Source organism: Sturnus vulgaris, chromosome 4, assembly GCF_052056855.1.
Source record: "Sturnus vulgaris isolate bStuVul1 chromosome 4, bStuVul1.hap1, whole genome shotgun sequence".
Taxonomy (NCBI): Eukaryota; Metazoa; Chordata; class Aves; order Passeriformes; family Sturnidae; genus Sturnus; species Sturnus vulgaris.
The window spans coordinates 54,690,836-54,718,835 of record NC_142246.1 but is presented as its reverse complement, the minus strand read 5'-3'; the positions used below and the strand labels follow the sequence as shown (position 1 = coordinate 54,718,835).

Sequence of the window (28,000 nt, the reverse complement as noted above, 5' to 3'; positions counted from 1 at the left end):
CCTGCTGAAGACTCATTTTTGCAGAACACTTCACAAGCAGAAGCAGGAAAACTTGGCAGTGCTGCTGCTTAGACATATGATTAAAAGTGCTTTCCTTTGCCTGCTTTCTCTCGATACATTAGGGAGGAATTTGTCGAAGCCTACGTAAATTACATCTTCAACCTCTCCATCCAAGAGTGGTACACAGCCTTTTCTACTGGCTTCCTGAAGGTGTGTGGTGGGAAGGTCCTGGAACTCTTCCAGCCCACAGAGCTCAGGGCCATGATAGTTGGAAACAGTAACTACAACTGGGAGGAACTGGAGGAGGTAAAGCTTCCCTCTTGTATTATTTTTTATTTTGAACAGGTGCCAGGATTGTGCAGTTGCATGAGATGGGCATTAGTCTGTGTCAGGAGATGGGATAAGCCATGATGCATTTTCTTCTTTTTGTTGTGCTCCTTATACACCTTGCTGTCATTCACATGAAAAGTTTCTCACTGTGCTGGCCTGCTACAGATAAAACTCAGGGAGGAAATTCAGAATGAGGAAGGACAGGGAGAAGGACTTCCATGTGCTTTATTTAGGGATGAAATCTATGACTGAAGGGAGGATCAAAGGATCTTCACCTGTAGTAAAACTCTACTGCACAAGGGCAGAAACTACACAAGAGTTCAAAGGGGAGTCTGGACACCCAGAAAGGGTTGTATCCTCTCAAAATCTGTAGACCAGCAAGTCACTCACAGTGCAGAGTGTGTGATCCTGTTCATGAGTTCAGCCTGTGAAAAGGCACTCCAGAATTGCTCTCCACACTTGTAATTAGCTGAAAAGGCTAATGTCTGCCTTCCTCACACTGTCAGGAGAGCCCTTGCTGAGTCTTTGAGCCATGCCATTGCCCATCAGCCATCCTGTGCTCTCTTTCAAAGCTGTCAGGCACTGACCTGATGTCAGATACTAGAAAAGATCAGGTCTGGGTTAGTCTTCACTTTCTAGTACTAACTGAAAATCTGGTATTTTGGATTTTAATAGAGTGCTGTCTATAAGGGAGACTACACTGCCACACACCCAACTGTGAGAATGTTCTGGGAGACCTTCCATGCATTTCCCTTGGAAAAGAAGAAGAAATTTCTATGTAAGTATCTTGCAGTGGTGCAGCATCTCCTGGAATGGAAAGACTCGGGTGGGAGTGGCTGCAGGGTTTCATTGCATTGAGTTGGGTGATCCAGTGTGAGTGACAGTATCTGCTAGTCAGAGCTGGGGTTTCCCTCTGTTGTGTTTTTTTTTTCCTTCTGTCCTGGGTAGCTGGCTCTAGGTGGCCCTGCTTGAGCAGGGGGTTGGCCCTGAGGACCTCCAGAGGTCCCTCCAACCTCAGCCACTCAGATTCTGTGACTGCTGTAAAGATAAAGACCGGTGTTCGTGCCTGGCACTGGCCTTGCTGTGCTGCAGCTCCCCTGGGAGCCAGCCAGGCCCTGCACTGAGTCCAGTGGGGGTTTCAGCCCCTCCAGGCAGCTGGGGCTGAACTTTGCCCGGTGGGAGGTCCCTCACCTATCCCACCTGCCTGGCCTTCCTTGTGCCTCTCGCAGTGTTCCTGACGGGCAGCGACCGCATTCCCATCTACGGCATGTCCAGCCTGCGCATCATCATCCAGTCCACGCCCAGCGGGGAGCAGTACCTGCCCGTGGCCCACACCTGCTACAACCTGCTGGACCTGCCCAAGTACAGCAGCAAGGAGATCCTCAGTGCTCGCCTCGTGCAGGCCATCGACCACTACGAGGGCTTCAGCTTGGCCTGACCCCGCGGGGCTGCCACAGACTCTGTGTGCTGGGCTAGAGAACGATGGGCTCGGGCTTTATTTTTGTAAGGGAATAGATCTCAACTTTTTTTTTCTTTTTCTTTTTTTTTTTTTTTTTTTTTTTTTGAGGGGGTGGGTAAATATTAATAATAATAGAGATGATGCAGTCTCAGCCTGATGCTGCCAGCATTTTTGTGGGGCTTCAGCAGGGAGAGGCTCTTGCTTTGAATTTTCTCATCTGCTGAACAAGACCAGTTCAGTGGGCATTTCTGTTGTTTCCCCTCCAACTTGACATCACTGCCCTCCTGGCAATTCCTTGTAGTTTGCTTTTATTGCCCCCATACACACACACACTCTTACCTCTTCTTTTAATTCAGTTGAAGTATTTTGATGTCCCTTGCATTTTAGGGTATGGTGGAAACAGGATGAAATAGCGATCTCTTCTTTGAAAAGCTGTGATTTACCCCACCCATTTTTCCTCCCTTTTTAAATGCAAGCTGGTTCTTGCTTGCTTTGAATGGAAATATCTCCTCTGCCCTTTGGTCCTTGGTGGATGGTACTGGGCTGGGATGTCATTTGTGACCCCAGAGTGCTCCATTAGTGATGTTCTGTCTTTTTGGACCAGAATGTCTTACGGAAAATATGGTAGTTCACAGAGATTGGCTTGTTTTTCCTCACTTGTCTTGAATTTTGTTTTCAAGCTTCTCAAAGAACCCTCAGAATCCCTCTGGGGTGGGGTTTGTGTTCAGGTTTGTGGAAGGACAAGCCCTCCCTATCATAGCAGGTTTCTCTAAATGCCTGCCTCGTGTTGTGTTTCTGTCCTGGCAATTCTGCAGTCTGGGTGAGTGGGCAGCCCTCTTTTCCATCCCAACAGCCCTGTGACTCCAGTACAAGGTGAGGTGGCTGCTTTTACTGCTGCCACCTTTGTCCAGAGGAGTTGTGTGTGTGGGCGTGCGAGTGCAGGGGTGTGTGAGTGTGGGAGGTGTGTGCAATCTCTCCAGTCTCATCAGGTCAGAGAAAGGAGTAGAAGATCCCCCTTAGAGTGACAGCCCCCTGTATGGAGATTGATCTTTGGAGTTAGGCTTACTTTACTTTGCTGTTTGAGAACAGTCCTCTCACTTGGCAGCTCTTTTGCCAGGGGGCCTGAAGGACAATCTGTATGAATTAGACCGAAAATGTAGAAAAATCGCTACCTAAATCTATCCTGTATGATTGGAGAGCTTTTGTCCTCTTTTCCTCAGTCTCACTGCCCCATTAAGTGAAGTTTGAATGATTTTTCTCCCTTCTCCCCTGCCATTTTTCAGATCTTGATGTAAATCTCATTTTAAGCCTAGGGTGGTTTTGACATTGACTCGTTATTAGGACATAGTATTTATGCACCATGTTCAATTTACAGTATTGAACTTTGCACCTCGTAACAAAAGGTTTTAGGCTTCTGGGTTTGTTTTTTTTTTTTTAAAGACAAGCTGTGGGCTACATCGAGAGACCCCCAGCCTCTTTCTAATGCAGCATTGAAGACAAATATACAATTATATCAAATGTTTATTTTCGATGTGTGTGTACATAGTACAGTATTATACAATAAATTTGATGTTTAATTCTGACGGAGTGGCTGCCTTTCCATGTCAGGAAGCAAAAGGTGTTCCAGGCACCAGCATTGCCTCTCCCCCTGTCCTGTCTCAAAGGGAAGTCCTCCACAGAAGAGCTCGGACTCGAGACCAGCCCTCAGTCATTCCACAAATGCAAATGTGGTTAGACACATATATTGCACATATTTATTTATGTTTAGGTGGATGGATCTTATGTAGACACGGGAATATCCTCATATATACAGTGTAATGTGTGCACATTACTGAGTGCACTGTATTATTGTGTGGGGTCTAGCTACTTTGTATCCAGTGTATATAGTCTATACTTCGTATATAGGGTGTTGCATTATTGTAGATAACATGTATTACACTACAGAGGTAAGTGTGTATATGTTTTATATATAAATGCAAAATGTGTGCATATTTATATTTGTACATCACACTTCTCTTTTCCTGTAGCAAGTGTCAGCCCTGTTCAGCTGGGGAGGAGGAGTCAGGAGAGGCCAGGGCTGTTGAGGACTTTATGAGCCACTTATATTGAGCTGAGCCATCTTTGGCAGCATCCCACACAGAGCAGAAGCTGTCACCAAACACCTGCAGTCAAACTAGTCTCTTTTTTTGTTTGTTTTATACAAAATACAAAGCGTACACATAATGTTTTTCAATCCATTTATGTTTAAAAGGATACCATTGATTCAGTTTGAAGTTGCTTACATAAATGATGTAAACAGAGACCCGAACCCAGAGTCACTGAGGTGTCTTTAGCTGGGGAATGCATTCCCAATGCTTTTGTACACCAAATGCAGTCTGAAGAAAACGGATTATTAAAAATTTTTTTTCAGTCAGGCACCAACACCCACCCTTGTACTGGCTTCTGCACTCAGCCAACCCAAGTATTTGCTATACACCAAGTTATTTGCAAAACTATGTATTGTTTGATGTATGTACATATCCGTTATTGTAGGAGTCGGTTTCCTGCATGCAGATGTCCAAAGGAAGCACGGGGATCGTACACTTGCTGACCATACAAGGTCCAGCAAGTATTCCACTCTCCATGCTGTGAGTGGCCATGCAGGTTGGTGAAACTTGGCTCTCCAAGAGCTGGAGATGTCAATCCATTCCAGTCTCCAAGGGCAAGAGCTTTTTCCATGAATCTTCTAAATGTAGGGCATCAAGCATGCAGTGGGGGTGTGGGGTGGGCTGTCCAGTTTGGATTCTTAGAGCCAATTCCTCTGTCTTCCACCCCAAGCAAAGGACCTCTGACACCAAATGCTGTGGCAGTCAAAGGCACCAAAACCTTAGTGAACACCTGAGGGAGAAACAGGAGGAGCACAGGAAATCCTGCTCAGCCATCAGCACAATTATGCTACACCAAGCCCACTCTGCCTTATTTAGTCCCCTTCTACCACCTGTAGGTTACTTTGTACTTCTCCAGGTATTGGAATCCCTGCAGACTTTGTTTTTTTATTCAAACTGTAAGAGTTTTGGTCTGGTTTCTCAGCTCTCACCTTGGCAGCAGCAGTCAATCACTGACTTGCACACAGCTCCAAAGATGGCTCCTCAGGCTGGAGGATGACTGGCAGCACTTGGCCTCTGAAACTTGCACACACCAAAAATAATAACTGATGTATCAGCAGAATGATGAAAAGAAAAATGCTTTAATTTCACTGCCATTAACAGAAACATCCATTATTCAACTGTTTACTCAGGAGTAAACGGAATAAAACCAAATGCAACTTGTTAGAATGGTAACTTTTCCCTCTGTCTTTCACTCCTGCGATCTTATTTTGTGCACAACCTGTTCGTGGCCAGCATTTACATTTTAATGGTTGATTATACCACAATGTGGTAACACAGACACATGTCCAAGGCAGCCCTTGTGCATGGGAAGCCCAACAGACCCTACTGCCATCCTACAGCAGACAGCTTTATTCTAGTGACATGGAAAGAGGTTGTCTTACACTAAACAGCTTATTTATATCACATAAAGTACAGTTTTGTACAGTACTTCACACCTTTTAAAAAGCACAGTCTTGTATTTAATGTTTTACAGTCTATAATCATTGATGTTGGCACACACAAATCATCAAACAAAATGCACAGCTGTTGCTTGGATTGACTTGGTGTGGTGGGGTAAACATAATTTCTGGCTATTTGTGGTCAGTGGAAGTCAAATCATCTGTGGGAGATAAAGACAATGTTTTAGTGTTCAGGAGTCCTCCTCCTGTGCAGGTTTGGGAGAGGGGAGTCACAGCATCTGCAAATTCAGGAGAAAGTTCAGCACTGGTACATGTATTTTCATTACTGGAATTTTAAAATTCACTCCTCTCTGATATCTTTTCTAGCAGTTCCCTTCACAAGAAAGCAGCTAAGTTTTGCTTTGTTTTTGCCATGGGAAAGGACTTGAACAGTTCAAAAAGAGAGATATAGGTGTGTTTCTTTTTTTTTTTTTTCTTTTAATGTACAATCTCCATTAATAGGTTTTGTTACTTTTAGTTTTCAAAGTTCAAAAATATAAACTCTCTAAAGTGCATAACTTAGATTTCATAGAAACGATCTGAAATTCTAGCAATATACCATGTAAACAGCAATAACTAAGCATCAGAAAGTGCTACAATCTCATCAATTTAAAAATAAAATGGACTGTTCCCTACATACCATTTATCAAGATTTGTCAGGGGAATAGCCCAGCTGTTGGGGGTGTCTTGAGTTGCAATGCAAGATGTAACCAAAAGTATGTATTCTGTCACCATCTGTTGAAACTAGGTGGGACAGTGTTCTTATCTTTTCCACAATCCATCCTTCCCCCGGGGAGATATCATCTGTTAATGGGCCATTGAATCCCACTGTATGACTGATAAAATTACATCATCCCATTGGGAGATGCTTCAGCCAGGGAGAGGAGCCAAGCCTTTCTTACCTAGATAAAAAACTGGGGTTTGGAACGCCAAGGCAGCCTTTTTCCACTGGATCCCAGAGGAAAATTGGACCTTTCCACATCATCACTGGACCTGCAGAGGAAAACTTCACCCTTCTACAGGAGCACTGCTTCAACTGAACCACATCTGCCATCCAGAAGGACTGCAGCCACCATTAATGGGACTGCTACCAATACCCTGACTGACTGACAGGGTGTCAGGTTGTATTCTGACTCTGTGTTTTATACTACTGCATTTTATTTTAATTTTCCTAGTAAATTGTAGTTCTGGCTTGGAATCTCCCACTGGTTTGCTTTCAAACTAGCACAGGGGGTTAGGTTTCTTTCCTTTGGTTCCTTTTTACTGACAGATTTTTTTCCCATAAGTTGCCAGGAAACACTAATGACTGGGTACGTCAGAAAAACAAAAGAATTGGCCGAACTCTGTTTGCACTTCTCTTACCTGGGAGTTTCTCTCCAAGGGGCAGATATATAGTGAGAATTGGGCAGTTTAGAACCGGGCTGGGGCAGCTGCTGGCTCTCTCTTGGCTTCGGAGGACGTTGGTTGGAGCTGCTGTTTGGGGAAGGGAATTGGATCCCACCGCCACTTTCCCAGCTACCTTTCCTGGTCCCTGCTCAGGTCCTGTTTCAGTCTCACCTCACCACAGCCATCATGAACAAGAAGCAGAAGCCATTCCTGGGCATGCCCGTGCCCCTGGGCTACGTGCCAGGGCTGGGCTGTGGAGCCACGGGTTTCACCACCCGCTCTGATATCGGCCCTGCCCGCAATGCCAACGACCCTGTGGATGACCAGCACGCCCCCCTGGGCAAGAGAACTGTGGGGGACCAGATGAAGAAGAACCAGAGAGCAGATGATGACAATGGGGATTTCAATGACAGCAACTACGATGAGAGCCTGTTCTTAAGTGGCCCATATGAAAGAGATGATGAAGAAGCAGATGCCATTTATGCAGCTTTGGATAAGAGGACGGATGAACGCAGGAAAGAAAGGAGGGAACAATGAGAAAAAGAGGAAATAGAAAAGTGCCGTATGGAATGACCTAAAATTCAACAGCAGTTCTCAGATTTGAAACGGAAATTAGCCGAGGTTACTGGGGAGGAGTGGATGAGTATTCCTGAGGTTGGGGATGCCAGGAACAAGCAGCAGAGGAATCCTCGTTATAAGAAGCTGACTCCTGTCCCTGACAACTTCTTTGCAAAGCATTTGCAGTCAAGGGAAAATCACACTTCTGTGGACCCATGCCAGACACAATTTGGTGGACTGAATACTCCATACCCAGGAGGAATGACATCAGGCTTGATGACACCTGGCACAAGTGAATTGGATATGAGGAAGATTGGCCAAGCCAGGAACACCTTAATGGATATGAGGCTAAGCCAGATGTCAGACTCCGTGAGTGGCCAGACTGTAGTGGACCCAAAAGGATATTTGACAGACTTGAATTCCACGATTTCCACAAATGGAGGAGATATCAGAGATATCAAAAAAGCCCGTTTGCTCCTGAAATCTGTCCGAGAGACCAATCCTCATCATCCACCATGTCTGGATAGCATAGCCCGACTGGAGGAGGTCACTGGCAAACTCCAGGTGGCTCGAAACCTCATCATGAAAGGAACAGAGATGTGCCCCAAGAGTGAAGATGTTTGGTTGGAAGCTGCTCGGCTTCAGACTGGAGATGCAGCCAAGGTTGTTGTGGCCCAGGCTGTGCAGCACCTGCCACAGTCTGTGTGGATCTATATCAGAGCAGCAGAGCTGGAGACAGACATCCATGCCAAGAAACGTGTCCTTAGGAAAGCCCTTGAGCACGTTCCAAACTCGGTGCGCTTGTGGAAAGCAGCCATGGAGCTGGAGGAACCTGAGGATGCCAGGATCATGCTGAGCCAGGCTGTGGAGTGCTGTCCAACCAATGCTGAACTGTGGCTGGCACTGGCAAGGCTGGAGACATATGAGAATGCTCATAAAGTCCTCAACAAAGCCTGGGACAATATCCCAATGGATCATCGTATCTGGATTACTGCTGCCAAATTGGAGGAAGCCAATGGAAATACCCAGATGGTGGAGAAAATCATTGACAGAGCCATCACATCTCTTAGGGCTAACAGTGTGGAAATCAACAGGGAGCAGTGGATACAGGATGCCAAGGAATGTGGTAAAGCTGGAAGTGTGGCCACATGCCAGGAAGTCGTGAGAGCTGTGATGGGGATTGGGATCGAGGAAGAAGATTGGATGGAAGATGCAGACAGTTGTGTTGCTCATAATGCCCTGGAGTGTGCCCGAGCCATTTATGCCTATGCCTTGCAAGTCTTCCCGAGCAAGAAGAGTGTGTGGCTGCGAGCAGCCTACTTCGAAAAGAACCATGGAACCAGAGAATCCTTGGAGGCTCTTTTGCAGAGAGCTGTTGCTTACTGTCTCAAAGCAGAGGTGCTGTGGCTCATGGGAGCCAAATCCAAGTGGCTGGGGGAGATGTGCCAGCAGCCAGAAGGATCTTGGCCCTGGCTTTCCAGGCCAACCCCAACAGTGAGGAGATCTGTCTGGCTGCCGTGAAGCTCGAATCAGAGAACAGTGAGTATGAAAGAGCGAGGAGGCTGCTGGTAAAGGCTCGCAGCAGTGTCCCCACAGCAAGGGTCTTCATGAAGTCTGTGAAGTTGGAATGGGTGCTTGGGAACATTGCTGCAGCCCAGGAGCTCTGTGAGGAAGCCCTGAAGCACTATGAGGACTTCTCCAAACTGTGGATGATGAAAGGACAAATGGAAGAACAAAAAGAGCTGCTAGAGAAAGCACGGGAGGCTTATAATCAAGGAGTGAAGAAATGCCCCATTCCATACACCTGTGGCTTTTGCTGTCCAGGCTGGAGGAGAAAGCTGGGCAGCTGACTAGAGCAGGAGCCATCTTGGAAAAGTCTCGCCTGAAGAATCCAAAGAATCCAGATCTCTGGTTGGAGTCTGTGCGCTTGGAGTACCGAGCTGAGCTGAAGAACATTGCTAACACTCTGATGGCCAAGGCACTGCAAGAGTGCCCCAATTCAGGACTCCTGTGGTCAGAAGCAATTTTCCTTGCAGCACGACCACAACGAAAGACCAGGAGTGTGGATGCTCTCAGGAAGTGTGAACATGACCCACATGTCCTGCTGGCTGTGGCCAAGCTGTTCTGGAGCGAGCGTAAAATAACCAAGGCCAGAGAGTGGTTCCACCGCACACTGAAGATAGACTCTGACCTGGGGGATGCCTGGGCTGCCTTTTACAAATTTGAGCTCCAGCACAGAGGAACAACAAAAAGAGGTGAGGAAGTACTGTGAGAATGCCAAACCTCGCCATGGAGAGCTCTGGTGCACTGTCTCCAAGGACATAGAGAATTGGCAGAAAAAGACTGGAGAGATTCTTGTGCTGGTGGCAGCCAAGCTGAAAAATATCTTCTAGAGTGTGCTGGCCTCAGCTGCCTCACAGGTCTCTGTAGGATTTAACCTGTTTGTGGTACATTTGCCCTTTCAGTGGCACAAATTTCAAAGGACAGTGTTGGAGGTTAAGTTTCTTTCCTTTAGTTAATTTTTCCTTATAGAATTTTTTCCCATAAGTTGCTAGGAAACACTAATGATACTACTTCAGAAAAACAAAAGGGGCCAAGAAGCTCAGGAGAGGAGGGCATCTGGTTGTACTTTTCCTATCTGGGAGTTTCTCTCCAAAGGGCAGAGATACAGTGAGAATTGGGCAGGTAAAGGACAGGGCTGGGGCACCTGTAGCTCTCATTCTCGGCTGTGGAGGAGGTCGGCCGGAGCTTCTGCTCGGGGAAGGGAATTGGCTGCTGCCGCTGGAGCCCAGCCCAGAGCTGCTGCTTCTGCCGTGGGGTGAATCTCTGCTCCTGAGAGCAGCCACTGAACTGGGATCTTATTAACACCCACATCACTAAAAGAGGGACCAATCCCCATCTGCTCAGGTACCAGGGATCTTGAGCTCGTCCCTCCCTGCCCTGCTGGAGCCGGGCTGCCGCTGTCCTGCCCCCAGTGTTTCTTGGGCACTGCTCTGAGCTTTCTCTGCACTGAAACGCCGCACCCCGTGCCTGCCGAGACCTCCCGCGGTCCCAGCCACACCTCCGGAGCGTCTGATACATCTCGTCTAACATCCCGGGATTTTTGCTCATTCCTGCTGCCCAGCTTGCTGCTCCTGAGTGTCCTGCTGGAGCACCGCGACCAACACTGCCCCAGGGTTTGTGAGCAAAGCCTCTCCTCCATCCCTTCCCGTCTGGGACACAGTCACCATCACCCCAGCACCCCTGGGGGAATATCGCACCTGCCCTGTTCACTGGGAACCTGCCAGAGCTCACTGCCAATGATGATGGTAACTGCAGCACAGGGAAAAGTGCCCGCGGCTGAGAGGACTGTCACTGGGTTCCTGTTCTGTTTGGTGTTAATTCCATAGTTGTTGTTGTTTTGTTTGCTTTATTACACACACTAGTAAAGAACTGTTATTCATATCCTAATATCTTAGCCTGAGAGCCCCTTTATTTCAAAATTATAATAATTTGGAGGGTGTTTACATTTTTACATTTTCCATTCCAAGGGAGGCTCCTGCCTTCCCTAGCGGGCATCTGTCTTTCCAACCAGGAAAGACAGGACATGGATGATGACAGGAAAGAGCTTTTTCCCAGAAGGAAAAGCTGCTTGCTTCCTTCCTTCCCCAGCATGGCCATCAGCCTCTGTGTCACATAGGAAACAGGAGCAGTCTTGTGAGGCTCTGTTGACATTGCCATGTTGATTCCCGATTCCCCCCTGCACTGCAAACACAAGCTTTAATTAGCGCTTGTATGGATTCTGACATGTGGCAGTCCCTCTGCTCTTGGCCCCTGCCTGTGTTCCCTGTCCCTCTTTAGTGTTTGGCCCATCTGATATTGATTCCCTGTAGCAGATCTGGGTTGTTGCTGTTGGAATAAACTGAGTGTCCTAGAAGGAGATGGATGGAGTTCTGGGAGCAGCCCAGAAGCACAGGCAAAGGTCTGGGCTGACTCCTTTAGGTGCTTTAGTTTGGTCTCTGCAGCAAGCTGCTGCACAGCTTGGAGGTGTCCCTCCAACCTGAGCTGCTGGAGCATTTTGTCAAATTCAAAAGCGTATTTTTAGAGAACTTTTCCTCAATTTTTAAATGTATATAATAAAGCATATTCTTTTAGCTGTCTGAATTTATTAAGCACAGTGGTGGTTTAAAGTAACAAGGCAAAACTCAGCAATCCCTGAAAGCTCTTTTGAAGGAAGAACATTTATTTAGAGTTGTTGGGAGACTGTGCTGTTACACAGCTGTGACTGCCTGTGGCTGGGAGATTTGGGATGGCTCTCTTCAAGTGTAGATAGGAAAAAACAAATTTAAGAGGGAAAGCTTTGTGTTTGGGACCCTTTGTACACTGTCTTCAATTTTCTACACTTGGGAGGCGTACTATTTTCATCTCAACCTCCTGACTTTCTTGTGATCATAGAATGAGAAGCTGTACTGTCTTGCACCCCGAAGCTATAGCAGTTGTATCCAGGTCTGTGGATGTGCGTTATCCCATGTATTTAGTTGGAGGAGAAACTCCCTTATTATTTGGTGGAGAATATGTAGAAAATACAGCTTCTGTATTTTTCTGTACAAAAGGAAAGAAATCTAATCCCCAACACCAGTAAAACAGATAATTTATCAGTACACAGTGCAAACAGGCTGTTAAAAATAAGCAGATAAAACATACTCCTAGGAAGCCTCGGCCCACTGAAAAAATGCATGATTATGAGAAAGAGCAGAAATGGCTTCTCTCATCCATTTAAAAGTGTCCAGGCCCAGACTCAGGAAAGCATACAAGCTTTACTCCATTTTAATTGAGCAACATTGCAAAGACAGGCCAGCTTGAGGCACATGCTCACCATCTAGGCTTTTGCTTTCCTGCACTGGGCTGGAACAATATAAAAATGAGCCAGTGGTATGGACCTTTTGGTAACCCAGCATTCTTTCTCATCCCACTCTTCCACCTGCAAACTGACACTGCAACCAGTTTGGCTCAGATGCTTTCTCTAAAATAACTAGGGAGAGCTGACAATGAGGAAGAGCCCACAGGAGCAGGCAAAGGTACAGTTCTGGCTTCCTGGGCTGCCCTGTGCTGGCACAGGGGTTTACCCTGCTCAGGCTTACCCTTCAAAGCACTTTTTGAGCCCATCTGTCAGTCCCGTTAACACACCCCAAGGATCAGAGGAGATCCCATCTCAGGAGATGGGAACTCAACACCTGTGAAAAGCCAAGCCCAAGGTCAGCACTCTGGACTGTCTGGAAACGCAAAATTCAGTCTTTGCTGGTTTATATGGAACAGGCATTTCTGCAATCAATAAAAAAACCAAACCACTGAGTCCCCATGCCAAGTGCTTTCACTAACACACATCTCTGCCTTAGCCCATGTCCTGGGGTGACTATATGATGCTTGTATCCCCAGCTGTCTGTTCTGTTTATGCTGGATATTAAGTTCTACACTGGTTCCAAGAGCAAAGGAGGGGGCAGAAGCAGTGTGCAGTTTGTTGCTCGCACGCATTCCTGCTCCTGGACTGTGCTGTCTGCAGCATGGACAGCAGGACAGAGCTTTCTTTTGATTTTTAGTTAGTCTTCAGCTAGCTGAGACAGAGAAGTTCCCTGGACAGTGGATTTTCCTTTTCTTGGAACCGTTCAACACTGCTTTGGGTCAAAATCTCAGAACACCAGGAGCTCACACCTGTGGCCCACCAGAGCTGGGATGTGGCATTTTCCAGTGCTGGAGGGACCGAGAGACACACAGTGAGCTGAGCTGTATGTCACCCCATGAAAAGAACTTTCTGAATCTGCCATTTATTCAGAACAATGATAGATTTTATTGTTTGGTATTGTTCATTTTTTTTATGTTTGTAGGTGCTTTGCTTGTAAAATAAACAGTTTATTTCCACTTTTCTCCAAGGAAATCTTTTCCCGAACGAGTTGGGGAAATTTGCCCTAAACCAGGACACCCATCCTGATTAGCACAGGGCATGTGCAGGCCACGGCTGCCTTTGGAAGAGTTCAAGGGATCCTGAAGAGACCAAAACAGCAGTGATTTTGGCAAGAACACACACAGCACACATGGCAAGTGAAAAGGGATAAATCTAAATACCACAACCCAAATACAACTATTTGTGAGCCCACTTGCCCTTAATAAAGAAGGAAGGGGGAGAAGTTGTTCTGGGAGTCCTCTCTTGGCTCTTCTGGTGTGACATGCATGAGGCCTGGCTACAACCATCACTGGATTTCATCTTAGCTATTTGGCTTCTGTAATTGGCAATGATCCCCTGGAGAGCTGAAGAAAACATTACAGAAGTGCCCTCCCTTGGGTGGAGCCTGGCTCAGGGCAGGCCAAGGGGTGCACATAAGCCTCTGGCATGGGACAGTGATCCCAGGTGTCCCAGGATGGCAGAACTGTGAGCCCTCATGACTTGGTGTCCCTGAACTTGGGGCCTTTCTCTCCTTCAGGCAGCACCTGTTTGACATGAGCACCTGAATCAGGTATCCCAGGACTTTATTTTCTGAAACAATAAATTGTCCAAGCTTGCACTCGAGACAGGTGCCCTTTCCACAGGCAGAGCACAGCTCCATGCTCTCAGTTCCCTGTGGTATCCTCTGTACTGCTATACGTCCTAGACTGGGAAGAAAAGCCCATCTTCTGCTGCCACCATCAGTGTTGCTGCTGCAGCCAACAAAGTGGTGATGTGCACAAAAGAAGAAAACTTAGATGAGTGAGTTTGTGGGACACCCAAGCGGACTGTTCAGCTTGGGCTCAGGTGTCTGTATCACGATGAAGCACCCGAACTAATGGGGTAAGTCTTCCAGATATCTACCACATATTTGACACCAGATATTTAACCAACCACCAAAATCCCAAGGGATTCTGACTTAAAGCTTTTAAAACATCTTTTCTTCCCAGTTGCCCAAACGTGGTCAGATGGTCTCAGTATCACCCTCCAAGCAGAAGAAGCTGGTAACAACCTGGCTGCATGGCTCATTTTCTTTGCTATCCCAAACATACTTCCTTCTACTTAGGTTGAACTGGCCATCAAAAACGTGGGAAGAAAACTCAACTCAAGCCTGGCCAAAACAGCAACTCACACCAGCTATGGCTGATGACCAGGAGATTGTTACAGCATTTCTCTAGAGCAACAGAAGATGCTGGACTCCAAACACGTCAAAAGTCTGAGCAAATCTTTACTGTAGCTACAAGAGAACAGTCTTGGTGCTGCCTGACCTGTGCCTTAATATGAGATTGGTCACAGCACTTGTCTGTTCAACTGAAGTAGAAGCTATTTGATGATTTCATTACTATTAATCCTAATTTGCCTCTTGCTATAATATCCTGTGGAAAAAGAAAACAAAAAAACAGCATGGCTGGCTTAGATATTCTAAATATTACAGGATCTGTAAGCAAATCAGTACAGAAGGATCCCTTCAGTGCAGTCACTGAGTGCAGCGTTGTCTCCCCTACACTGGCAAACTCCATTTTGGACATCAAGCCTGGAGAAACAGTGGGCAACAGCAAATGTAGAGAGTGACAGAAATCCACCTTTCCTCCCTCTCCCACCTCTGGGAATGACCCTTCAGTTCCCAGGGAGCTCCTCAGCTCTCCCAGTCAGGCCCCCGCTGCATCCACTTCATGCATTTGTCCATTTGGTGCTCTCTCCTCTTTGTTTATTGGCAAAAACAATCTCCTCCTTTACATGATCTTGGAGCTAATATCTCTCTTACTGATCAGGACTTCCAGTAGCCTCAGCTTGGCCTTAACCTGCTTGTATTCATTGTACTCTTCAGCCATGGGAGTGCGGTCTTCTTTCTGCACATTCCTAGTGGGAGTGAAAGCAGACCATGAAGATTTCTGTAACAGGAAGCCTCCCCCAGCAGCCTCCCTCTGTCCAGCAACAAGACCTACAAAGCAGCTCCTCTCCTCCACTCCTGATCAGGGAACAAGACCAAAACATTTATTCTTTGAGCGAAAAAACACCAACAAAAAAAAAGGGGCAAACAAGCTGCTCCAACAAAGTGTGGGATGCTTGTGTGCTGAGGCTGAGCACAGCCCCACAGTTCCAAATGCAAAATCCTACTTGAAGCATGTCCTGCTTCTCTGAAACCACCAGCTCTGCAAAACAGCTGGAAAACACTTCAAGAGCCATCTGAGTGTCAGCCTGTGAGCCTGGCAAAATAAAATACAGCCTCCCCTGGCTTGGCACCACAGCACTTACACAAAGAGGCACTCTTGTGAAAAGAAAGATGGTATTTGATCAGATTGCTCTTGGTTTACAGGAAAATTTTAAGTTTTCTGTGATTTTACAAAAGCCCCTAAGGATGATGGCTGGTGGCAAGAAACAGACAAGATAAATTAAGAGTATAAATATCTGAAAACATTCTATCAGCTCGTTAATGAGGGATAGTTTCTTAAAACAATAAAACCAGTTACACTAAAGCAGAAGTACTTGATAAAATTAATCTCTGAATACCTCACAGACAAGCAAGAACTAGGGAAAAAAACCCAGCTATTTTAACCCTGAATAACTCTTCCACCATTCTGAATATGGGTAAAGCAGTGATAATGATCATGAAGAAATACATAATATTGAATTCAGGTAACTTTGCATGTTTGGAGATCTTTGTAGATGCAAAACAGATTAAAAGTAGCTGAACAACAGTGATGCAGCTAAGAAATTGTTACCTTCCATTTTGTCGGAAAAAGTTATCTTCAAAGTCTCTCAGTTTTTTTCTGATTCTCTTTTTCTCTTCCCTGACTTCTTGGAGCTGCTCTAACAGTTCAGGGCTGTTGGGTTTAAAGATAAATGAGATTATCCATACATATGCAATAAAACCAGGAAACATACAGTAAACCTACACATGTTTAGTTGTATGTATGCCAAACAATGGAGCTGCTCCTGGGAGCAGTTCTGGCAGCCTCACATTACTTGAAACAAAAAGTTCTCTGAATTTAGTTCAGCAAAATGATCATAGCCTTAGGCTGCAGCCTCTAAGGAGGTCAAGTGTGCACTTCACAATTTACCACTAACTTCTATGAAACTTATCTCCTGCAGATGGGTCTGGGTTTGGTGACTTTTATAGGATCCAATTCAATGGTCACGACTTAGGGCTACCACATGTGTTTACACCAGACTTGGAACTAGCAAAGCTAGTTCCACTTGACCTCTTCGAAACATGAAAAACCTTCTGGAGTGCAGGGTTTTCATGATAAAAGCTTGCCACTGGTGGAATTACTATTTAGTGATGGAATCCAAAGGTGCATAAGCTAAGCATCAGTATCAGGACAAGGTAGTTTCTTCCCAAACCCTTTCCTATGAGGGTCTATTGCCTTTAAAAATGAAACATGAAAACTTCTGTCTCAGATCATAAGTAGAAAAAAACTCTAGACTCTTTTCTGACAAATAAAATCCTATCTTAGCAAGGAATAATTATTGCAGTTGCCTGTGAATTCAACATACATGGATGCTTCATGGAGATTTGAAAGCCCCATATCCTGACTGCTCCTAGATGGCATCTTATCATCCACTGGGGAAACAAAGCCAGCATCATCTTCTAGTTGATCCAAGAAGCTGCGCACACTGAAATCTGTTTTTATGGTAATTGTGAGATCCGGCTTCACATTGCTGTCCTCCTCAGACCCCTCCTCTTCTTCCTGCACACAGGAACAGAGCACCCCCACAAGACAGGTTATTGCTTCCCTTCTCAGGAACAGGCTCCTCCTCTCAGCACATGCACTCGGAACAAGAAGTGGAAAGGCAGAGCAGACACTTCAATTGCCAAGCAATACACAGGACACCAGAAGACCATCAGTAAAGACACCCTAGAACCAAAGCACGACAGAGAAACTGCCACCACAAACTCAGATTGGTTAAGGAGACCCAGAGCAACACAACTGAGTGAAAAAAATCCTTGGGGTTCAGAGCAACCTGCTGCTTTGTTTAGTTTATGTATTCTGATGTAAATGTTACATTTACAGTTGTTATACATATTGTCCAAAGCACACCAGCCATGCTCTGCATTTCCCTGTAAACACTTCCCAGCGTAGAGACTGCCAGGGTAAAATGTGGAATTTTCTCTCATGAGATGCAGCTCAACAGCTCTCTCTAATGGCTGAATTCAAGACCTCAAATGCTCATACAGTGATACCAGTGAGCTCAGATGAGTCTTACAATTACCCAAATGTGGGATTGTATGATTGACTGTAAAAGGACTGCTGCTGCTAACATGTTCAAACATCAGCTCTGACCATTTTGCTGGAATATACTAAACACTGGACTGGAAACTGCACAGTGCAATTTCCCATTTCCTCAATGCACACTGATGAACTGGTTGTGTTCCATTTTTTTTTTACAAAATTTGTAGGCGTGAGATTTGAAAGTCCCTGCTGCACTTGATATTTACCAGTTCACTGTGTTCTCAAAAGTAGGGCTTGTCCTGTGACACTGCCTAGAAATAATTTTAATTATCAGGGAACAAGGCCCAGCCTCTTATGTACGGAGACATTTCTAGAAGGTAGTTTCCAACCTTAATATAAGGAATGAGGCTACTGGCAAATGCCAGCATGGACAGTAAATCTCTCAAATATGTATGTATATGTGTGTAAATGTATTTATTTTACAGCCGTGTAACTCTAGCCAGGAAGGATCTAAGCACATTAATATCTATAAAAGCTTTTGGGGACTAGTATCACTAAAATCTTCAAGACAAAAATATATTGCAGCACTGGGATCAAAAGTAGACATTTTCTTGATTTGTTTATTCATGTAATTCCTTGTGAATAGTTGAATCATTCCTAAGAGACTGCTCCCATATTTCAAGCAAAAAGGGAGAAGGTAACACCAGGACCTGGCTTAGTCCCATTAAACCCTCAGTGATTTATAAATGCATACATTTAAATGGAATTATAGTTTGCTCAGAGTTTTCTTTTTAAGTTGGAGATCTAGGCCATGATAATACATTGCAAAGCCACAGGCTGAAAATTACAAACAAGACTGAGGCTGGAGGGTGAAAAAAACATCTGGGAAGAATTTTTGAATAGCAATAATAACAAAAGATATAGAGAAGTCTGAATGCATCTTAGGAAAATCTGCAGGGAACTTGTGTAAGGTGAAGCAATATTTAGCACATGATTAGACAAGACCCATTTCTCCAGACATCAATTGTACAGTTTAAACAGAAAGCACAAACCAGCAGCCAGGTACTGTTCTTAAACCCTACCAACAACTCCAGACTGAACTGGGGAGGGGAGACCATCTTTCACTGCCATTTCCCTGTTCCCAGGTGTGCCACCCTGCCCTGCCTGGGAAGGGCTGCAGCAGGAGAACATGGATCCTGCTCTGCTGTGGAGGAGGATTTGCTAAGTCAGTCTAAGCAGTAAAAGCAGCACACTTTGCTTTACAGGAATGTCTCTGGTAACAAAGGAGGAGCTCCCATGCCCTTTTCTGGGAGAAACTCCTGAAAATAAAGCAAAGGGACAATGTCCATAAGCAGTGTGACAAAGCTGCTCCTGAAGACAGATGCAAGGTGTTTTCCTCACAGACACCCATGAGCCTGTCTTGCCGTGCTGCCAGAGCCAGCAAGCAGCTCAGGAGCCAGCCTCCTGCCACGGGAGGCCACAGGAAGAAAAGAAAGTGTAGAAATTTCATTTAGACCTCGGAGCCAAGACACTGCATCTGTTTGTCACAAGACCTCTGAAATCATTTTGCTCTTAAATACAAAGGAGTGAATTAAAAGGCTTCTCAGCCAGAACACCAACAGAAAAGGTCCTTTAAGGCCTTCCCTTTAAAAATCTCATGTAGGAACCTCACTTTAAACCTGCAGCAACATTTACACCTTGAACCAGAATGATGCTGTTCATTTAGCAAGCACCTGCTTGGACTGTTAGGCAATCATGAGGGATTCCAGAGTAACAAATGTCAAATCCTCAGAGTATCCTATCATCGGCACTCCGGCAAAGAAAGAATCCTAACGATTTTTTCAACACAACATGCAAGACATTGTATCAAAACGTTTGGTAAGGTCACCTCAAAACACCTTTCAAGTTTTTAGTCAACTCTCCCAAATGCTTCAAGAAAAACTCACCCACAAATACACAAACACTGACATTGTCAGTGGCCTGTCAAATATTTCCCTGCCCATTGTGGACCTATGCAGAAGCTAAATTTTGGGGCCTTTTGCCAATTTCCTCTCTTTACTTCTGAGTGTAGTTCAGTACAAAGCTGTCAGATGCAGCTTCACAGAGCCCCATTAAAGTGTTAATAGGCACATCATGTTAACAGGCTGAAGGCTGCCATCCTGATCTTCTGCCAGAAACCCCTTCAGGTTTGTATTCCTTGCAGGACACTGCTGAACTGGTTTGGTGCTGCCCTGGCACAGCACCAGCCTGTGCTGGCCATCAGAGATCACCATAATTGACAGCTCTAAGTTCTCACACTGAGTGCAAACAGAGGTGGAGAAAAAAACGGACACACTGAAAGAAAAAAACAGAAGCAAACAAAAACACTCCCCAGCAGACCTGTACTGCAGATTTGATCCAGTGGTTATCTAGAAAATACTAAGAAGCTCAGTGATCATTAACCAGCTTCCAAACAGAAGCTTAACATCTTCAATCTGCAATCTGGTATTAAAGAATATGTGCCTCAAATAGTCCATTAATATACAATCCATGGACTCAATCACCTTGGATCTCTAAGTCTGCAGTATTTACATTTAACCAAGCTCTGGCTGGATAACAGAAATATGATTGAAATGTGCACTGAAGCACTTCTCTCCCTTGTTACACTGCAAGGGCCCAGAAAGCAAGCCAGGACCCAGCTCCACGCTGCATTTCCTGATCTGCTGTTGGACTTTGTTGTGATACTGGGCCTTCCCCTGAGGAATAATCTTCCCCACCCCGAATTATTACTCCACAGCAGCACACGAAGAAACAGCAACCCTGCCACCCAAATCTGACCAAGTATCAACTAGCAGAACTAAGCTCTTCTTACTTCCATTGTCATTAAGTTAAAAACACCCTGCACAAGGTGGTGGGAAAGAGCCTGGATAAATAAGTGGATAAATAAGTAAAGTGCCTCGGCTGGCTCCACGTGCGAGGGTTAGTTTTGTGAGAGCTCATTCCTGCCACGGTGCTGTGTGCAAGCCACAGAGCCTGGGAGTGAGAGAAACTACTGCAAAACAAGTTAGTGTCTTTTAAAAGAAAGGAGGAAAGCAAGAAAAAAAGCAAGGTACAGAGGTAATTGTGACTTTTAATTTTTTAAAAGCAAAATAAAATACATTATGTGCAGATGGAGAGGAAAGGAGAAGGATAGAAAAGAATGCAAAGCCAAGGAAACACTGTAGTCTTATCTACAACAAGGGAAGAATTTGATCAGAATTGGCGAGGCTTAAAGCAGCTACTGATTTTTCAGGAGGACACTGCAAAAAAATCAACACTGATAAAAAAAAAAAAATCAATCAACCATTCTGTTTCATTGGAATAAGGGGAAAGTTGATGCAAACTGAGCAATTAGTTAGCAGCTGGAGGTCTTCACCTTTATCTCCTTGAAGAAGGAAGCTGTTTCGCCCTCGATAATTGGCTGCAGCAAAGGGCTTCTCCGCTTGCTGGAGGGGGAACCCTGTGACAGGTGTTAACAAGTATGTTACATTGTGAACCCCTTTCTCCTCCACCACCTGCTCTCAGCTCATTCTCACCCACACATTCACTCTCAGCTCATTGCTGGACCACCAGGAGGAATATCTTTCTCAAGGAAGAAAAACAGGCCGGGCAAATCCCCTGAACCTTGGGCTGTTTTCTCTCAGGATGTTGCTTAGCAAAGGACACCACTGCCAATCTGTTTTTAAAAAGAAACTTAGATGATTATTAGCTGGGTAGTGACTACAAGACAAAGGATGCAAGAAAATAATCCCCAGCCCAAGGCCCATACACACACAAAGCACTTGGCTGGCTCTCCAGAGCTACAGGGTAAGCTCAGCCAGGCTCTCCAGATTTGCTTTCCAGGAGCCTGATTTCCCACTAAAGTACCTACTAATGTAGAGATGGATTTTCAAACGTATCCTATCTCTCTATGAACCTCTTACTGTTCTCACTCAGAAGACTGGGGATAAAAACAGTCTCATCTCTCCTCTGCTAGCCTCTGTCCATTTTCAGTTTTGTGTCTTAGCAGGACCTGGGCTCTCTTTGACAGCTTGCATTAAACTGCCCATGCACACCTACATAGCTTCCTCCTTGATTGCCAGCACTGTCTTGTCATCACACATTTTGGGGACTATTTTTCATATTCCAGGAGGAACAGCTTTTTATTTTTTTTTAAATGTAGGACCAGGAACACCTCCCAGCATTTGCAGAAAAAAACCCCACGCCTCAGTGACACTGCACTGGGTAATGCTGTGCCAGCCCATTTACTTCACTGGCCATCTACAGAATGTGGGCAGGACATGAACACTACTCAGGAAAAGCAAAAAAGTTCATACATGACAGACAGAGTAAACAGGAACTTTGATAAAAGAACTCTCATTTCATAGACAAGATTGAAGTATTCTGTTTGGGTTTTTTAGATTAATTAATTTTTAAAAACCGGACTACACTAAGCTGTCTAAAATTAAAGACAGTGAATTTTCTCCCTAGAGGGGTGTACTGGGTTCCTTGCTGGTGGCAAAGCACCACCTTGAAAGAGGGAATATCCACCACTTAAGAGGATCTCTTTAATACAAATTAAGTGTTAGAAGACTGAGGGCCCTTTCTTTCAGCCAAGGACACACTTGGCAACTCCTGTAGGATCTACTCAAGTCTGTGTCCCTTTGTACAGCAACCCTGGACATGCAACCCTGTGGAACCAAGCAGCATGGAAGACCTACGGCTCAGTGTGGGCTGGTACGGAAAAAGAAGTGAGGCTGTAGCCAAACAGAGGATGGATGAAATAACAGCAGCAGCCCAATGGGAAGAGAAGAAACAATACAAGGTGAGATGTACCCCATGGCTCACAGGTGGGCACTAAAGTCCCTCGACCAGCTTTGCCCAACTTCAGTACAAAGTGTGTCATTGATTCACTCATTTACTTGATCTCTGAGTGATAAGGGAGGTTGGGACTTAGCCTCAGTGATTGTGTTGTATGCAAGTGTGGCGATTCCTGCTTCCTCAGCTTGAAACCAAAGAAATAGCCCACAAAAGAATGCTCTACTCACAATAATAGGGATGGTGTTGGCTCTGGAGAGGATCTGTTTGACCAAGCGATACCTGTCATACAACGGCTTCATCACCTGCCGTTCATTTTTGGTAACCTGAAAAGGAAAAGGATGAGACATCCATGAAGCCTGCAACAAATACTCCACTCCAGAACTCACGTGCCTGTGATCACCCTCAGTCTGAGGGGCTTGAAGAGATTTGTATGGGGGTAACAGGAGTGCAGCATCAGATCTGAAACTCCTGTCTATCACTGCATCACCTGTCCCTGGTGCCAGCTGAAGCAGTGTGGGGTGTCTTGTAAAGGGGCTGTAAGAGACAGGAGGTTTAAATGACCAATTAGGGATGAGATGTCCACAGCACAAAATGACCTGCAGACAGCACTCTGTGCTTGCAGTCATGTCTGCCACCCTAAGCACAAGATGAGCTGTCCCATCCTTGTTCTTGTGGCCGGCCCTCAATAGCTGTGTTCATGACCCATGAAAAGAGAAAGCAGCTGCACTGACTGGATGTTGCAATGTGAGGAGATTTCCCTTGAGTATGGTAAACTACAGATTTCACAAAAGCTGATTTTCTGGCTTTGCTATTCCTAATTTCCTGCACAAGCCAGCAGTTTTCCCTCCTTTTAGCCCTCAAACCTTGCCCTCCATTCCTCCTCACAGTCACTTTGCTGGGAAGGATTCACTTCAATGATCAGAAGAGATGAAGGTGCCAGGGCTGTGTGGCATAGAGAAGAGAGAATAGTGCTGTGATGTCCACCTCATGTGTTCCTTATACTGCTCTGTCCTTAACCCAACTCCTCCTTACTGCTTTTGTGCTCCCTCCCCAGTTTTGGGAGCATTACAAACTGAGTGTGTTCATTTCTGGTTTTCTTTCAGATTCAAGGTGGGTTTCATTGCTTCAGTGTTTTCTTACAGCACATTAGAAAACAACCATAATCCTCAGCAAAACCTGATCATCATCCAGCACTGTCTGACCCACATCCTATAAGTGTCCTTCCATTACATCTTTTGTCTAACTTTAGATTATAAAGCTCTTACAAGGAAGCTTTAACTGATGTCATGCCTTTCTCTTGCTGCTAATCACCAGAGCACCTGAAGAACTGCCATATAAAAATCAGCATAAACAGCGTAACCCCTAGGGAGTTTTGTGCAGTCTCTACAACAGAAATAGGAGAAAAGGGAATACAGCTTGAGATAGGGAGGCACTTTTAAACTGCTTTTTATTTTGTCTGCAGTTGACTTTCACTGGCATAATCTTTGTAAAGCTTTTACATTCTTCCTCCAGAGAAAGAGATTGTTTTGGCTTGTGAGGGGCAGAAAGGCTGTAAGTATTGCCAGGAATGGGGTGGCAGGGATGAACTCTTAAGAATTTGGAGGTAGATAACCTCCAGAATCTTCCTCCTGATAACCAAGCCTATGTTCCCTATGTTTGGGGCAGATGAACAGGGAGGAAAAGAAGGAAGATCTTTATTCCTTTCCTGGTTCAATGCAATATCCCCAGACCTGGTAAGGGGCATACAGATGGGCAGTCTTGAGCTCTGGGGGCAGAATGTCCAACACCCTCAAAGCACAGCAGGGCTCCAATTCCTGACAGCCTCAAATTGCCTGTTCATTGAGTAAGCAGCTGACGGATTAGAGGGATGTGAGCAGCATCAAACAATTCACAGTCCTCTTTGTGCTGAGTTTTCTGCTGATGTGCCTGCACTCAACTGCACTGGCTAGCAAGTTGCCTCCAACTTTGGACATTTCTCTGTAACCCACCCAGAATACAACTAGAGAAACTGGGTAACCTAAGTAAATATATATAATATTATTCCTAGCTTTACAAGATTAGCAGTTTGTGGAACAGGAGGTACAGCACTACTATTGGCTCAGACAGTCTGTTACTCAAAAAAACCCCAAAACTATGATGAGGCTTATGCTGAGGCTGAGAATCAAACCTTCAATTAACAACATTTCAAAGCTGATTAACAGCACTGTTCTGTACAGAAAAATAAACATAAGCCTTGGAATGGGTACAAAGTCCTTAGGTATGCTGAAGAATGGAAAAGTTAAACAACATCCTTCAGTGTCTGAACATCAGTGTGAAGGAGCAACACAGAGAACTACTATAGGCATTGCAAGTTAAGCCTATGGAGTCTGAGCCTGCCCTGCAGCTCATTTACACCAGCAAACTACAGAAAGCATATTCTGAAAGTAAAAGTCTAGCACATGGGCACACTGTCTCATTAGGTAAACATAAGTAAAACCAGTAAAACCTGAGTATATTTTGGGAGAACATCAAAATGCAAAGAGACTGTTTGAATAATGGAACCTTTGACACAACTCTGGGGCACACTCCACATGGCAAATGGTCTGAGAACAGACCATTGCTTGCACTGTTAGAGCAACTCAAGAATCTCTGCAGAGACAGACTTTTGGCTTAACTAAAACAGTTCAGTTCCACCTTTGCAGGTTCATCTATCACTGGTGCAGAAAGACCCAGCTGCACAATAAATCTGAGCTCCATTGTTTTTCTTGTTTAGTTAAATATCTTTAAGGAAAAAAAAAACTTTGGCTGCACTATCCACATTCTCCTCAAGCTCTCAGTACTTTTCCACTGCTGCACTGCCAGGAGCTGGTAACAGCAAAAACTGATCAGTCTTCCCTGCCATGCAGTTCAGTGTTGCTAGGTATAGAGAGCTTACTTAAAAACAAAACAAATTAAAAAACAATTGTATAAATGAAGCATTGGAAAAGGTAGGTGGAAATAAAAGTATGCTGACAAGATAGGCTCTGGGCTTCTTATCTTTTTGAACAGATTGAAGTGAGTTCACTTCAGTAAGATGCCAGCTGTTGATTCATATCATTGTAAGAGCAGCAATAAAAGACTTGGTCTCACAGAGAACACAGGGAAGGTTAAGTGGATTCCCTTGGGCTGCCCTTTTTCTATTTTACACAAGAATAAATCTGCCTGTCCTCTCACATAACTATGCCATCTTGCCATGTTGCTAATACAGTTGTGACTGTACAATATTAGCACTCCATGAAGGCATTTAAATAAATTAGTGAGATATTTAAAAACAATGGATAAAGAAAGACATAATTTGGAAGGAAAAGATCAGGAATCTCGTCCAGCAGCAGAATGACGGATTTGTGAGCTGCACCAATCAAGTACTCCTTATAAGCAGTAATTTGTTGCTCCCAAGCCACTGCTCAGGGGATTAGCAGCACTCTGAAATTAAGTTAGTTTACCTATACAGCTGGCCACAAAGATTATAATGTCATCAGTGAAAGAGAAGGAGGGACTCATAAAAAGCCAACTTTATGGTCTGGAAAGCCACTGTGTTTCTGCAACAGCTGGGATGAACAAGAGACAAAACTTAATTCTCTGTCTTCACAAATAAGTTGGCCTTGTTAAGACCAAATGTACAAGAAACCTTATACCACTGATATCAGCAAACTGCAAACTTCCTGGCTGGATAGAGGACAACTATTCCCATGCAGACTGTCTACTGGGCCACAAATCTGCCTATGAAACCTCATGAGCACAATGCCAAAATAATGCCCACTCAGCCTGTAGGCTCTGTCCTGCAGGTGTCTGTCCAGCCCAGTGCTGTGTGAGAACATCACTCTGCCTGGAACAGACTCCTTAGCAGCTGCAGAAGTGAAGGATCAGGGAGGTGGATTAGAGGGTGCACGTGTGGTTTGGAGAGCAAGAAGTTCTAGTGACCTGACATCAAAGGGGCATTAGGGGCATAATTTGCCACAGACAAAGACAGAAAGATGCAGTTTGAAAAAAAAGAAAATTTAAAAAAACCGCTGCAGTACATACCGGTCTGCCATGAATGCCTTCATAATACAGCAAAGCTTTTTGAAGAGCCACTTTTTCAGCTGCTATCTGATCTCGTGTCATGTCCTATGAAAAGTAGCACAGAGAGAGGGAAAGGGAGGAAAAAAAAAAGTCAGATTCCTGGACTCAAAAAAATACTGATCTGTGCCATAACCAAAGTCATGTCATACTACCATTACGTTTTAAAGATCCATCTCTAGCTTCCAGTTGTCTTTTCCCAGCTACATTGCCAAAGAGACTACTGATGTGAGTAGAACCCTATGTTCAATGCAGGCAGATTAAACACACAAACTTTACTTATGAAGGTATTTTATGTTCCTAAGGTGGATTTACAGATTGTAAGTGTGCTTTGAAAAACAACACTATACAACTTTTAATGATGGTGGATCTTCTTCAATTAAGATCTGAAACGTAAATTCTACAACAGAACACGTCCTTCCTTTTTCTTCAAATCTGAGACAAACTCCAGTACCTCTGGTAAAGCGTGACACCTTTGCTTTGACTGTCACAAACACACTTTACCAAGAACTGAAGTGCAGTCAGATTGTTTCTTTCTGCCAATTCTGCTATGGAGTGAAAAGCTGTAGCAGACAAGAGGACAAAGCCAAAAAAAAAAAAAAAAAAAAAAAAGGAAGACAGTTAAGAGAAGACTTCTCTAAGTTGGCCAAAATTTCCCCACTGAATTTGCCTGACACCAAGCCTTTTCTCCCTACCATAGCACCAAATACTATCACAGTCCCCCTGTAAGTGGCCAGGCTGCAGATGCTTGCTACAGTCAGAAAATAGTCAAAACACATGCTGTATGTTTTTCTTCTGCAGATCTAGCAAACAAAGATAATGCTGTCTGCCTCACTCTTATACAGGACTGCACAATTTACATGTCAGCAGACTCAAGGACTTCATTTACAAGGCTGCCCAAACTCAGGAGGTCACAACATCAGACACGAACACCTCCCTGCTGATAACCTTCAGAGATTAGAGCAGCTAACAGAGCTCAGTGTGAAACTCCAAAGGTAAGCAGTAACACACCCTGAGATAATAACATTCAGTTTTGGAGTGAACAAGAAGCAAACATGACACAATCTCCAGAAGCACTGGAAGACTCAGAATTTGACAAAAACCTTTGGATGTAACAACAGAAATAGCCAAACATAGGGCAGGAAAATGGCAATAATTCAGAAACGTTATTAGGAATATACAAGGGTCAGACAAAGAACACAAGGTGACATACAATAGAAACTGAGCTCTGGAAAAAAATCAAGATACTAAAGGCAGAGGGAAAGGAACTAAAGCAAGTGAGCCCAGACTAAAGGCTGCAGACTTTTAAACAAAATGTAGAAGACCACAATTCTTTCACAAGTGACTGTGCAGCCACAAGTAACCTATTTAAAGGCCTAAATGTGACCTGTCTGCATTGTACCTTAATGTCTTCAGGTCGATTTGTCTCTGCTCGTTTCTCTTGAAGCTTCTTCTGGATGGAGTCAAGGGTCACTTCCACGGCAGGCTTGGCAGATTTATCTGACAGGTCTTGCTTCTTGTCATCCTCCTTCTCCAGCTGAGACCCGAAGCTCTTGGGGAGTGTGTTGCTGCGCTGACGCACAACAGGGCCAAGGTCTTCCTCTGATATCTTCAGTTTTGACTCTGAACAGGAAAAGATGAGCAATTTTTCATTT

General features: G+C 44.7%; 2 protein-coding genes and 1 pseudogene across 14 annotated transcripts in view; 2 read left to right on the top strand and 1 right to left on the bottom strand.

The window, feature by feature from the left end:
* The window catches only part of HERC3 (HECT and RLD domain containing E3 ubiquitin protein ligase 3), a 46,286-nt gene extending 42,914 nt beyond the window's left edge, over positions 1-3,372 (top strand). For 3 of the 4 annotated variants that reach the window (XM_088163996.1, XM_088163998.1, XM_088163997.1), the window contains 3 exons: positions 123-306; positions 1,006-1,108; positions 1,560-3,372. In XM_088163996.1, coding sequence (XP_088020122.1) covers positions 123-306; positions 1,006-1,108; positions 1,560-1,768 — 496 coding nt within the window. In that variant the 3' untranslated portion in view covers positions 1,769-3,372. The remainder of the gene's footprint in view (positions 1-122; positions 307-1,005; positions 1,109-1,559) is intronic. The other variant, XM_088163999.1, reaches the window with a different exon arrangement.
* Positions 3,373-3,496: 124 nt separating this feature from the next.
* Positions 3,497-14,740, top strand: LOC148224029 (pre-mRNA-processing factor 6 pseudogene; annotated as a pseudogene). Its single transcript, XR_015803331.1, has one exon. The product of XR_015803331.1 is annotated as a pre-mRNA-processing factor 6 pseudogene (transcript).
* FAM13A (family with sequence similarity 13 member A) overlaps positions 13,120-28,000 on the bottom strand; it is a 117,384-nt gene continuing 102,503 nt past the window's right edge. For 6 of the 9 annotated variants that reach the window (XM_088164000.1, XM_088164003.1, XM_088164004.1 and 3 more), the window contains 7 exons: positions 27,748-27,968; positions 26,310-26,393; positions 22,496-22,591; positions 20,845-20,928; positions 16,774-16,967; positions 15,999-16,100; positions 13,120-15,135 (listed from right to left, as the gene is read on the bottom strand). In XM_088164000.1, the coding sequence (XP_088020126.1) occupies positions 15,009-15,135; positions 15,999-16,100; positions 16,774-16,967; positions 20,845-20,928; positions 22,496-22,591; positions 26,310-26,393; positions 27,748-27,968 (908 nt within the window). In that variant the 3' untranslated portion in view covers positions 13,120-15,008. The remainder of the gene's footprint in view (positions 15,136-15,998; positions 16,101-16,773; positions 16,968-20,844; positions 20,929-22,495; positions 22,592-26,309; positions 26,394-27,747; positions 27,969-28,000) is intronic. The other 3 variants (XM_088164002.1, XM_088164005.1, XM_088164007.1) reach the window with 1 other exon arrangement.